The following is a 13,610-nucleotide window of genomic DNA, read 5'->3' on the forward strand; positions in this document are numbered from 1 at the left end:
TATAGCCTACTACTACACATGCTTTATATTTAACGTTCGTTTAAGACACATGACTGTGTTGACGAGGAGACATTTTGACACATAACTGTGCATTTGAACATTTAAGTACAAGGTGCGAAAAATAACTCAAGTTTAGACTGGCACTGTACAAACAGGTATGCGCACCACGCGAATCAGGCCGAAACCACAACGCGTGCATTTGCCAAAATGAATTCTGCTCCACTGCTTAATGTCCCTGAAAAGTTACATTTGTTTTTAAACCACAATGCTTAAAAATGCATTTAAATGAAAAGCTTAACCTACATCATGCCACACAAAACGATTGGTAGGCTATATTTCTACCGGTTTATCTCTCAACCCATAAGCGAATATACTTTGTTCAAACACAAAAAACAATATACATCCATCAAGTTGTTAACTTGTTAATCAAACTAACCTAACATCTGTGGGGATGATGACTCTGGGATTTTATCTGCTCCATGTGCCCGGTCCACTTGCTGTTTCACAACTTCCACTCCATCATCAGCTTTAGTAAAATAACCTGATAGCTGGGAATTTTACTGACTCTCTAACTCATGTTTTCCCCTCTCTCCTCATTTTTATTAGAATAGCCCCTCTCTCACTTTCTTTTTAGAATAGTTTCAATTTTTACTTATCGAAGTTAGTAAAAGTTAGTTTCCTTTACATGACCATTTCCAGATTGTGCCAGAATGAAGTGAAGAGAGGTGCATGCGGACATTGCAGCGATCACCTGATTGATACGTGGTGCACGGGTAGTTCAAAAGTAAAAATATAGAATAAATGCATTTGATTGGTAAGCCAAATTGAAACGTGACGTTTTAATCTCTAAAGGTAATACATGGAATATATGGAAAAGCTCCACTAAATGATAGCGCTAATATGTGAGGGGCGGGGCTTTGGCAATCGGCGCTACCGATGACCAGTCAATCTACTCCAGAGCCAATCACGGGCCCCCTCCTTGTCCGGGCCCCGGGGCTTCAGCCCCGCCTAGCCCAATGGTTAATGTGGCCCTGGCTATTTTTCATCATTTTGTTTGAAATGTCTTTAAATTTAAGTCTTTCTCTCGCTTTTTTCTAATCTTTTTCAGTGCTGGGGAAGAATGGGGTGAAAACTCTGAGACCTATGACTCAAGTTTTTACAAAAGGAGTTTGGACAATGACATATACATCTTCACCGCCCCATACGTCAACAGTAAGAAACACACACTCTTACAGCACACATCCCCTCTATAACATTTGGATGGACGTGTGCTCACTTTGGCACACTGTTTTACTAAGACAGCTGTTGATCTACTTGAAATGCGTACCTACAGATCTCCTGCCAAGGTCGCGTAAGCTTATATTACTGGGGGATTACCATTCAATGAGACTACCTCACATTCACGCACGTGTGGTCTGCAGGACTAATACACAGACGGACTAGAAGCACCCATGTGCCAAAATGCAACCCCAGGGGAACGCCTGGTCTTTGTGTTTATGGGAGGTTTTACCGTTTAAGCTAATGGTGAAAGCAGACTGAAGCCCTTATAGATCTCTCAAACATTTTGATATCAGATGTAACATGTCTACCTTTGGCAGGTGTTACCAGAAGAATTGCATTTGGATACTAAAACCATGCTGGTTTGGATTAGTTTAAATAAAGCAAAGAGGGCCAATCTGACCTTAAATGCATTATATTGTTCTGCATTTGTGTCTTCTTTTCCCTTGAAACAGAGAGCAGAGAGTCTGGTTATGAGTCCGGTATGCTTGTCAGTAAAGCAGTGGACTTGGACATTAATGGAGCAAAACTCAAACCTGCTGGTGAGCTCTTAAAAAGTTCAGCTACATTACTGTTCAAAAGTTTGGGGTCGGTATAATTTTTTTATTAATACTTTCATTCATCAAGGATGCATTAAATTGGTCAGATGTGACAGTAAAGGCATTTTATAATGTTACAAAATATTTATATTTCAAATAAAAGTTGTACTTTTAAACTTCTATTCATCAAAAAAAAAAAAAACGTTTATCATTTTCCACAAATCACAGTTTTAAACACCGATAATGTAACAAATCAGTCCACTGAAGGTGAGCGTAGTGAGAACCCAAGTGCAGTTCATTTACAGTGTGATCCAAACAATAATCCGTGACTTGACTTGACATGAACAGACTTGACTTGACTAGGCATGAACAGACTTGACGAGGCATGAACAGACTTGACGAGGCATGAACAGACTTGACGAGGCATGAGCAGACTAGACGAGGCATGAGCAGACTAGACGAGGCATGAGCAGACTAGACTCACCGACAGCAGGTTACAACATCAATACACGACGAGAGACAATGGCAACATGATGGCTACTTATAGCAAACAAGAGGGTCACATGACAAGAACAAACCAATGGGAAACAAGACACATGACTAGTACAACCAGTCAGAACATGACACATACACAAGGCAGAGATACATGAGGGCAAGGGAAGCATGACATTAACAGGGTGAAACCATTACAAAATAAAAGACATGAAAACATGAACATGAAACAAAACCCAAACACCAAATCCCACATTACATATCCCCCCCTCTAAGCGCGGCTCCAGATGCCCAAACAAACAAAACCCAACAAGTTCAGGAGGGTGGTGGAGTGGAGGCGGAACTGGGGGAGGGACAGAGGGCCAGGCCCATGAAGCGGAACAGGCAAGAGCAGGGAGCCATGGTGGAGCAGGCAGAGCGGGTGGCCATGGCGGAACAGGCAGAGCAGGGCGCTCGGGTGATGACGGCAGAGCAGGAAGCCATGGCGGTGCAGAAACATGGACAGACCACTTGCCTGTGACCGAACAAGCAGAGAGTTCTTGAATGGCCTCCTTGGCCATGAAAGGACAGCCAGTGAGTTCATGAACGGCCTCCATGGCTGTGACAGGGCAGACTATGAGTTTATGAACGGCCTCCTTGGCCATGACAGGACAGTCTGTGAGTTCGTGAACGACCACTGTGGCCGTGACAAGACAGTCTGTGAGTTCGTGAACGGCCTCTGTGGCCGTGACAGGGCAGGCAGTGAGTTCGGAAGCGGATGCCACCACCTCAGGAGGTTCTGCAGCGGATGCTGCCACCTCTGGAGGTTCTGCAGCGGAATCTACCACTTCTGGAGGCACTGGATTGGATCCATGGACAGGAGAGGCCTCTGGAGAGGCCACTGGGGCAGATTCATGGACAGAAGAGGCCTCTGGAGTGAACTCGTGGACAGGAGAGGCCTCATGAACAGACTTGACGAGACATGAACAGACTTGACTCACTGACAGCGGGTTACAACATCAATACTCAACGAGAGACAATGGCAACATGATGGCTACTTATAGCAAACAAGAGGGTCACATGACAAGAACAAACCAATGGGAAACAAGACACATGACTAGGACAACCAATCAGAACTTGACACATACACAAGGCAGAGATATATGAGGGCAAGGGAAGCATGACAGGGTGAAACAATTACAAAATAAAAGACATGAAAACATGAACATGAAACAAAACCCAAACACCAAATCCCACATTACAGATAATAAGTTTATTGAGCCTCAAAGCAGCATATTAGAATGATTTCGGAAAGATCTTGTGACACTGAAGACTGAAGATAAATAAGAATAAATTAAATGTTATGATATAGTCAAATAGAAATAAAATACGTATTTAAAATTTTAATAAAATGTACAATATTACTGTTTGATTTTTGACTAAATAAATGCAGCCTTGGTGACCATAAAGGAAAAAAAATGTACAGACCCTGAACTTTTAAGTAGTGAAACTTTCTATTAAATATATAGTCTATGTAATGAATGTTACAACTGTTTTGTTTTAATAGACCTGTTTATAGTGAATTATCAAGGATTTCCAACCAGTAGTAAAGTCATTTCTAAAGTGGTAAAGTAAAACGGTTCATCTTTAGACAAGAAAACAAAACAAAACAACCCTGTAATGTCACTGGTATTTGGTTTTTAACAAAATTGGTTAGTTTTTGCGTAAGTAATTTTGTTTGTGTTTTAATGATTCATCACTGATGACTAACAAAGGTTATGATTAATCATTTGGTCATTCTCTGCATTAATTAATTTCAGAGCTTTGTGCTCATCAGGGTCTGACCCTGACGTTACTTTCTCTCATCATCTGAATATTTTATCATCATATTTTTTTTCCTCACGTGAGTAAGATTTCAACACCGGTGACAGTGTGTGTTTTATGTTATCATACAGTGGTGGGAGTCAAACTCAACGTATCGGCCTGGATGAACAGCTTCATAAACGCTACTACCAAGAAAAATGTAAGCAGAAATGACCCCCATTTCCTTATCGGCACATGTGGAAGCTGTTTAGTCCCAAATGCAGCCTCTCTAAATGGGCCGATATTGCCGTCTGAGAGCGGAGATGAATTAACTCGCTCTAATAAGCTTTGTAAAAGGCTTGTTTCATGAATTCTCACTTCTCTCCTCACATAATTTCCTCTCCGCAGTGCAAGGATGAGATCTGCGGGTGCCTCAGAAATGATAAGGTAGGGTGCTGACTGCTTCATGCTGCTCTGACCTCTGTAGCCACTTATCTAAAGCTGCTTTCACTCTCGGTTTCTGATGAATGGCTGGTTTTACTCCTCAGCAAGTGGACTGCGTGATTCTGGATGATGGCGGCTTTCTGCTCATGTCCAATCAGGATGAATATATCACACAGGTAGAATATATTGACAAGGCTAATGCTGTGTGCTAACAGTCATGCAAAGAAGTAGTTTTCATATTTTCACACTGATGTTTCAGATAGGTCAGTTCTTTGGTGAAGTGGACCCTGTTCTGATGATCACTCTGGTCAACACCTCACTGTTCTCCTTTAATAAAACCTACGACTACCAATCCGTCTGCGACCCGGAGAGAGAAACTAAAGCTGCTGCCGGACCCCGCTCTATATACGTGGTAAAGTTGAATTGGTCCTACTAAAAGTAAAGGGTTGACAATAACTTTTTATTGTCAGCTTCTTCAGAAAACCATCAATGTGCTGCAGGGTTTGTAGTGGATTTCTGAAATGAATTTCCAAATTTTGAATTGAGTGTGAATTGAGTTGATGTATTTGAATTAATACATCTATATTTGTGTGTTTGTTTATTTGACAGCCAACAATCGCAGATATGCTGACTGTAGGCTGGTGGGCCTCCACTGCGGTCTGGTAAGAAAAACGAACACCACTCGCTGAGAAATAAACGGGTGAAGGATTGCACTTTGAGGTGGATGTTCTCATTTGTTTCTTCCTTTTAGGTCAGTTCTGCAGCAGCTACTTCTCAGTCTGACTCTCCCAAATGTAGTGGGAACAGGTATGTTTCAGAAACAAAACCCAGAAATGTTGTCTCTTCTTGCATTCAAGGAACAATTTTATTATAGTGCTGTAATGTAATGTTTTTTTTTTTATTGTATATGTATATGTGTAATGATTTTTTTCTTTTAAAATTATATATATAATCCCTTTAAAAACATACATATTATATATGTGTGTAATGATTTTTTTCCTTTATAAAATGTATGTATATTATTTACAGTTATTTAGAAATTATTGTTGTTATTATTTCATTTTTATTTTTACATATCCTTTTATACAATATTAATATTTATACTGATATTATACATCATTTTTGTCATATACAGTATATAAACAAACTACATGGATGGAATTGTTTGTAGTTTAAATGCATTGACTAAGTGAACTTTACATTTTAAATAAAGCAAAATTGATTTCATGCAATGCTGTTAAGTTGTCAAAATGTTCAAGAATTGATGTCGTAATTTGCATCAATTGAACAAGCAGCAAAAATGCATTTTGTGAGTGTGCTTGATATATAGGCTGTTGATTTGCGTGTGTGTTTTGATATATACAGTGTGTTGCTGGTGTGTTTTCAGCGTACTCGGAGGATGACCTCTCGGATGCGTTCTCCAAAGAGAGCTGTATCACCGAACAGACGCAGTACTTCTTTGAGAACGAGAACAAATCTTTCTCTGGAGCTATGGACTGTGGAAACTGCTCCAGGTGAGGACTGTTTTTATGTTTGTATGCGCATAAATCCATCCGCATTCCCTCCGTCCGTGTGTGTGGGAGTGCGTGTGAGCATGTGCAGATGATGTCAGCACTGTCTTTCTGTCTCTTCCTGGATAATTGCTCATCCCGGTAAGACATCTCTCCAAGGATCGAGCAGCTCAGCTTTCCTTCTCTTTTTCTTTCTGTTCCCTCTGCCCACTCCCTCGTTCCCCGGATCCGTCCAGCCGTGCAGCCGGCTGTGCTGTTTAATGTAACACCACTAAAGCGAAACGTGTTGGGGTGGGTGGGGGCGCTCTGCCCGACAGAAACTCTATGCCTCTTTTACAAGCCCCACGTGTGACTCTGCGTATGATAGTGTTTCTTCCATGTTAACTACTTTAGACATGTAAAGTTTAACAAGTGCCATAAAGAGAAATCCATTTGTGAGATCTCAGGAGCTCGAGACCTGAGCTTCGGCATATGTAATTCAATCTTGCTCTCTGAGACATCAACACCAGCTCAGGCTAAAGGAACGCATGTAGTGATGAGAGGACTGCAAGAATTGCCAGCGAAAGGATGGCTTAAACAGAACATCAAGGAGACTACGGCAAATTAGACTTCATATTTCTTTCGATTTTTGCATTAGTTATCTAATGTCTGCTTGTCTTCTTTCAGCCCTACAGATATCAAGCTTTTTGGACAACACACTCCTCTCAGAGGTTAAATAATGCCTCTGTTTTGAAACCTAGTGAGCTGACTTGCTGTCTACTGCCTACAAACACTAGGGCTGAATCAATACTGAAATGTTGGCTTCAGTACAGTACCATCCGCTGGTCCCATGGTATTGATACTGAATTAAGACCTTAGGCAACAAATAAACGGCATCAGTCGACTGATAAACTGCAAGAAGTGTCAATAGATTCAATAATTCAATGTCAATAATTCATGATTCCTTTTTAAAGAAAGAAAATAAGTGTTAAGTTAATTCATTGGATTGATAATTAGAATAATATGTGTATTTACATTTTTCCTACAGAACAAAAACTTTTCTGCATAAAAAAGAACATAAACACTGAAATAATATTTGCAATAATATGAATTAATATTAATATTTTGCAATATTTAATTTTGTTGTGCTTCAATTCTAAAAATATTTCACCATATAAAGAGTACATTGTATGTTTTATTTTTTTGTTAAACATACTACCGTTCGAAAATGAAGGAAAGTCTCTTTCAAAGCGACCAAGTCTACATTACTTTGATAAAAAAAACAGGAATATTTTGAAAATATTATTACAATTTAAAATAACTTAAATATTAAAATATATTTAAAATAACTTCAATATTTTTAGTTTAAAATAACTACAATATTTTAATATATTTAAATGTGAACAGTATTTATTTGAAATATAACCATTTGTGACATAATAAATGTTTTATTGTCACTGTTCAAATTAGTGCATCCTTGTTGAATAAAAGTATTTAAAACAAACTTTTGAATGGTAGTGTATATTCTTGATTTGATTTATGGATAAGTTACAGAATGAAATAATTATGATGTCGAATTCATTAAATGTGTTAAAAATATTTAATAAATCCACCAACAACTCATTGCAACTTTTCAGTTGCAGTCACAAAGCTGCAACTATTTCTGGGTCAGAAAATTGCTTGCATTGCTATAATTATTTTGAGAAACACAAAAGAAGGTATTTTCTGTCCATACAATAAAAGTCAGTGAGGTCCAGCGTTGTAATACACATTTGGAGTGACATGAGTTTGAGTAAATGGCGACGGAATGTTCATTTTTGTGTGAACTAACCTTTTAAAATGATGTCTAAGTATGCAGCTCACTAGATTTTGGAACATCACTATAGTTTCTCACAGGATGTTTTTCATGGAAACCACATAAACCCACCTGAAGCACTCTTCTGTACTCTTATAACCTCTCCTGCTCTCATGAATAAAGCATTCCTCAGAGGGCAGACAGATGTGAGCCACTGAACTTTAGGACTCCATGCTTCTCTGTGATCATCAAGCCCTCCATGTGTGTGTGTGCATATGTATTTGTGTGAGTGTGACCCTGATGGCCGCTATGATCTGAGGCTCGTTATGCACCGCCGAGCATGCTGGGTAGCGGTAAACAGCCTGTGATTACCGAGAGAGCAGGTGATGTGTAACAAAGAACTTTTATGCACACATCCCCATATATACATTTACATGCACACAGGCCGGTGCATAAACCCGTGTCACTCTGTTTTAAAGAGAGGGAGGAGAGCTGTAAAAGAGAACAAGAGAACACTATAAAGAAAACTCATGGCTGAAACTCGTTCGGCGATGACAGTACATAACAAGCTGCCAAACGACGCAGATTTCCAATATAATATACTCATCTCCTGTTACACTTACTAAAGACTTCCACACATGTTGGGACGGTTTTGGATATGTAAGACGTGTATAATTGATTCCTGACAAAGAGCTTATGCTGACTTACACACGATGTTTTGAGTCGGCAGCCGTTTATGCTTACTTATGTTTACTGCTCCTTCCGTAAAATGTCATACATGGGTGGTCACGCTGAGGCTTATGTCTGCTTAGTTTAGAGTTGCATAAACCATGATACCTGCCTTATGATATAAGCAGTTCCTGTGAGAACTGTGTTTGTCTTAATGACTTTGCTGTTTTCCTGTCTTTTTTTCCAGAATGTACCGGGCGGAGAAGCTCCCAAACACGAATTTGGTATTTTTGATCTCTGACGCAAAGAGTTCCTGCCTCTCCTGCGATCCCAAACCGCTGAGACAAGCCGAACAGCCCTGTATCCTTCAAATGATTCACTTGTTGTTTCTTACAGTGTCATCTTGTAGTGTTCAAACTGTAGAGCATGGTGCTAGAAACAACAGAGTCATGGCTTTGATTCTTAAAGGGATAGTTCACCCAGAAATTTAAATTACCTCATGATTTACTCACCCTCAGTCCATCCTGGGTGTATATGACTTTATTCTTTCAGATGAATACAATCGGAGTTATATAAAAAAATGTCCTGGCTTTTATAATGGCAATGAATGGGGGTTGAGATTTTGAAGCCCAAAAAAGTGCATCCATCCATCATAAAAGTACTCTACATGACTCCGGGGTTGGTTAATAAAGGCCTTCTGAAGTGAAGTGATGTGTTTGTGTAAGAAAAATATCCATGTTTAAAACTAGCTTCCGCTAACTGTCGTACACGCATTCATGAGAACGTGGCGTTCCAGTGGATGATGCAGGACTCAAGCTCCGGTGAGAATATGCTAGACTCACGAGAACCAAGTTTTGTTTCCAGCAAAGGAAAACCAGTCTCCCCTTGGCTTATATCGAAATCCTCCAACATTTTTCTTTACAAATCCTTGTTTTGGACTTTTGTGACCCGTATTTTGTTTTGCTCTCTCCTCTGCACTTCCGCATTTGTCACTTCTCACTGGAGCTTAGGCTACGCCTACGTCATCCTCTGGATCGCCACTCTCTCGTGAATGTGCATATGACAGTTAGCGGAAGCTAGAGATTGCGGATTATAAAGTTTTAATAGGGATATTTTACTTACACAAATGCATCGTTTTGCCATGTAGAGTACTTTTTATGATAGATGGATGCACTTTTTTGGGCTTCAAAACCCCATTCATTGCAATTATATAGTTATATAGAATTTTTTTAATATGACTGATTGTATTCGTCTGAAAGAAGAAAGTCATGTACACCTAGGATGACTTAATGGTGAGTAAATCATGGGGTAATTTTCATTTTTGGGTGAACTATCCCTTTTTTTTTTATTGATTGATTGATTGATTGATTGATTCATTGATTCATTCATTCATTCATTCATTCTGTAGTTTTAAATCAATAAATAAATCCAAACTTTTTAACTGTAGTGTAAGTTGCTTTGGATAAAGGCATCAAACACATAAAGAATTACACTTTATCTTCTTATCATTTTTTTGCATACTTTTTTGCATAAGGTTTTCAGATTTAGACAACACAAAACAAATAGCATAGGCTCAGACTATAAACAAACAATAATTTATCAACATATAATAATAAATAACTCCCAGTTCACTAAAGTCCATAGAAGTGCTTCATATTTTATGGTTGTGGTTACTATGTCTAAGTACCCAAAAAATTAGTCCCAAATTGAGGAAACATTTTTGAATGAATTAGTTCTCAAGAATCTAAGTTTTTCCAGCTCTTCTTTTTTTTTTAGTTTTGGCTATTGTCCTTATCGATTTCTTTCAGCTACTGGTCCTGATCCATGTGTGCTGGCCCAGAACCCTCGGTACAGGAAAGGACCGGACGTCTGCTTTGACAACAACGCGGATGTAAGTAATAACCAAAATGGGCAATGCTCAAAATGCATCTTCATCATTCAATGCTTGTTTTTCTTCTTCTTTTTCTTTTTTAAGCTAACATTAATTTCCTTTCTGTTTGCACGTTGAATGCTCATTGGTTGCTCATCATGCCTGTCACTGCTAGGATGAGCCTTTGTGTCCAATCAGTAGCTCTTCTTCTTTGACCAATTACTTGTCCTTCATTTTGTTGCTGTTTCTGCTTTGTGTTTGATGGTCAGTTTCATCTTATTGTATTGCTGCCATTTATATTTCAAACTATTTCTTTCAGTTGTTTACAACTCCAATTGAGAATTAATTGTAGCCTGCTGGACTTTCAGTAATATCTGGTTATCATATCTGTAACGAATCAGCTCATGAGGAAATATGAATAATTAACCATAACTAGTTATAATTAATTATTCATATTTTAGATCCGCTGTAGATATTTAGCAGGGTCCCTGGAGCAGGACCTTTAAGTTCGGAGAAGATCCCCGCCTTTCAAGATGGGCTTGTCCAATGAGAAAGATGGAAATTCCAAGCGGGAGGTGGCAATTGCTGGAGGGTTTTACGACCCTTTGTCTCTAAGCATGGTAATTTGCAAATGGATTTGAATCGAAATTACTAAAGATTCTCAGGTCCCTAATATATATTGCCTATGTACCAATATATAATATACACGCTTGTTTCGATCATAAGAAGGCGAATTCATAGATACTAGACAAGGTAGGATTACAAATAGTGAAAGGATGACAGGAGTGTGTTTCGATTATAAACCTGCATCACAGTATACAATTTCAAAGACAAAATACATGATGACAATAATATACCCAATGACCTGAAGGATCATGTGTGTTCATTCAAAGAAAGGTTTTCCTATTAATTAATTAGCAAAGAAAAGTCCTTCCCTTGTGGATTTTCCTTATGGGCAAGGAAGCGATTTTCTTCACCTAAATTCCAGGAGGTCGTAAATGTATCGGGTGTCAGCATTGCTATAGAACCAGGGGCCTGTTCAGCTTCCTGGGGTGTTACAGAGTATTTGTTAAATCTAGCTAACAAAATATATATTGTGTGTTTGAGTGGTCCAGACGCTACATATCATAGAAGGGGCTACACAGGTTAAAATGGCCTATATTGTTTACTCAGTGCCTCAGTATGGACCTAGAGGCAGGACGCCACTTCTTTCCTCCTGCTGTTAAAGTAGGAAGTGCATTTTCAGCTAGTTCCCGGAGAGATTTTCTGTGGAATAAACATAGGAAACTCCAGATGTGTTTCCGTCCTTTTGACAGCAACATTGATGATACGCCCCTATGCCTTTCAAACCTGGGGCATCCCAGGACTTTCATTGGCAAGCCTTCCAACACACATACTCTAGCACGCAAGTCATGTTTCAGAAGACCAGAACATAGGCCATCAGTCATTATCGGTCATGCATTATTTCTACAGCAAGAGTTTATGCATGCGTGTCATTGATTTGATTAATTCCTTTTCAGTTCAGCCAAAACATGTTTTGATATTCATTTTTCATTTCACATACATGTATATCAGACTGTTTATTGATTGAGATGCATCCTTTATGGATCTTCTTTTTGCTGGAAAATCCAACTAAATACAGTTTCTGATGGTTTTACTTGGTTTCAAGCTGGTCCATGTTAAGGTTATTATAGTAAACTAAAACTAAACTATTATCTATATATCTATATTATACCATATCTGCATCTCTCTCTCTCTCTCTCTCTCTCTCTCTCTATATATATATATATAGATATATATTTGTATTTGTAATACAATAAACATTTACTGAAATAAAATAAAATAAAAAACGCTACTTCAGCTACTTATATATATTTAATATTTTCCATTTAGTTTAACTTGATGTACTAAAATAACTAAAACTTAAATGAATATATATTAAAAAATGACGTTTTTAACTAAAAGAAAAACAACTTTAATATAGACCTTTAATAAATAATTAATTAACTTTAATATATAACCTTTAATAAAATCTCAATGATAGTAAAATAACACTGGTCCAACCTAGTCATGAGCATGTTATGTTAGTATTATTGTATACCATTATAGTATGTATTAATTACCTTTTTATTTTTATATTTCAGCTTTCATTTTAATTTTGTAATTTTAGTAATTTGGTTTTGTGCTTTTTTCATGAGTCTTTTTCTTCGTCGTCTTATTATTATTATTCGATTTTTTTTTTAATTATTATAAGATTTCTATTTAGCTTTAATTTATCTTTGTATCAGTTTTAGTTTTAGCATTTTAGTTCTTTGACTTAAACTAATAGAGTTAGCTGCCTAAGCAAGGTAAAAAAAAAAAACCTTATTAGAAATGTTAGAGGTTTTCCTTTTAGTATTTATATTTTATTTTATTTCAGCTTTATTTCAATTTTAGTTTTAGTTAACAATACAACACTGGTTAAAGCAGATAGACCACCTTGAACCAGAAACAAACCAGATGTGATGTTTCAAAAATTAGTTGGAAACCTGCTTTGTCTAAACTGAAATGACCTGACTATATTATGAACTTGTGTTTATGTGAGGTAGAAGTCACTAACGTCTCTGTTTTGACCGCAGGAGGACGCGACTGACTGTGGTGGTGGCTGCAGTTTGAGTCCGTCTCTCTGGCCGATGTTGGGTCTTCAGCTCCTTCTACTCTGGCTGCTTACTGGAACCAGAACCTATTTGTCCTGACCAGAGCAAATCTCCAGACTAGAAACAACAACTACTGACTGAACTACTGAACTGAACAACATAACCACACTTCGACTATATGACCTAAGATTGTTTGTTAGTCAACCCAAAACAATACAACTAATGCAGTTACAAACTCTACTGTAAAACTGACACGACTCATCAACTCACTGCCAAATACTGCCCTCTCAGACCAACCTGAAACAGCAACACAGCCAGACACGAGAGACGTATATACTGTACGCTTATTTTATTTTTTACTTTGGAACATAGAACCACATTACGACCACAGAAATGCTTCATGCTAAATGTTTAGTGCCACAAACAGGCTAATATAATCTGTCGACTATGTGGTCAGAGACGGCTCACAGCACCAGCCTGGATATGAAGCAGGTCTAATGGGACAGGAATGACTGTTCAGCTATGGAGCTCATTATGAATTCTGCTTGAAATGAGCTTTGCACCTGTAGTAGGTCAGTGATGTCACACCAGAGCCCTTTAGGCCCTTCGATGCCT

At 38.2% G+C, this 13,610-nt stretch overlaps 1 protein-coding gene across 7 annotated transcripts in view; it reads left to right on the forward strand.

Annotated features, from left to right (window-relative positions):
• The window catches only part of LOC107563411 (voltage-dependent calcium channel subunit alpha-2/delta-1), a 124,273-nt gene extending 110,899 nt beyond the window's left edge, over positions 1-13,374 (forward strand). For all 7 annotated transcript variants that reach the window (XM_016248282.1, XM_016248285.1, XM_016248286.1 and 4 more), the window contains 12 exons: positions 1,109-1,212; positions 1,734-1,820; positions 4,244-4,311; positions 4,500-4,538; positions 4,640-4,711; positions 4,795-4,947; positions 5,145-5,197; positions 5,287-5,342; positions 5,923-6,049; positions 8,737-8,849; positions 10,298-10,380; positions 12,978-13,374. In XM_016248282.1, the coding sequence (XP_016103768.1) occupies positions 1,109-1,212; positions 1,734-1,820; positions 4,244-4,311; positions 4,500-4,538; positions 4,640-4,711; positions 4,795-4,947; positions 5,145-5,197; positions 5,287-5,342; positions 5,923-6,049; positions 8,737-8,849; positions 10,298-10,380; positions 12,978-13,094 (1,072 nt within the window). In that variant the 3' untranslated portion in view covers positions 13,095-13,374. The remainder of the gene's footprint in view (positions 1-1,108; positions 1,213-1,733; positions 1,821-4,243; positions 4,312-4,499; positions 4,539-4,639; positions 4,712-4,794; positions 4,948-5,144; positions 5,198-5,286; positions 5,343-5,922; positions 6,050-8,736; positions 8,850-10,297; positions 10,381-12,977) is intronic.
• The last annotated feature ends 236 nt before the right edge of the window (positions 13,375-13,610 follow it).

This window comes from Sinocyclocheilus grahami, unplaced genomic scaffold (genome assembly GCF_001515645.1).
Source record: "Sinocyclocheilus grahami isolate Dianchi unplaced genomic scaffold, SAMN03320097.WGS_v1.1 scaffold874.1, whole genome shotgun sequence".
NCBI lineage: Eukaryota > Metazoa > Chordata > Actinopteri > Cypriniformes > Cyprinidae > Sinocyclocheilus > Sinocyclocheilus grahami.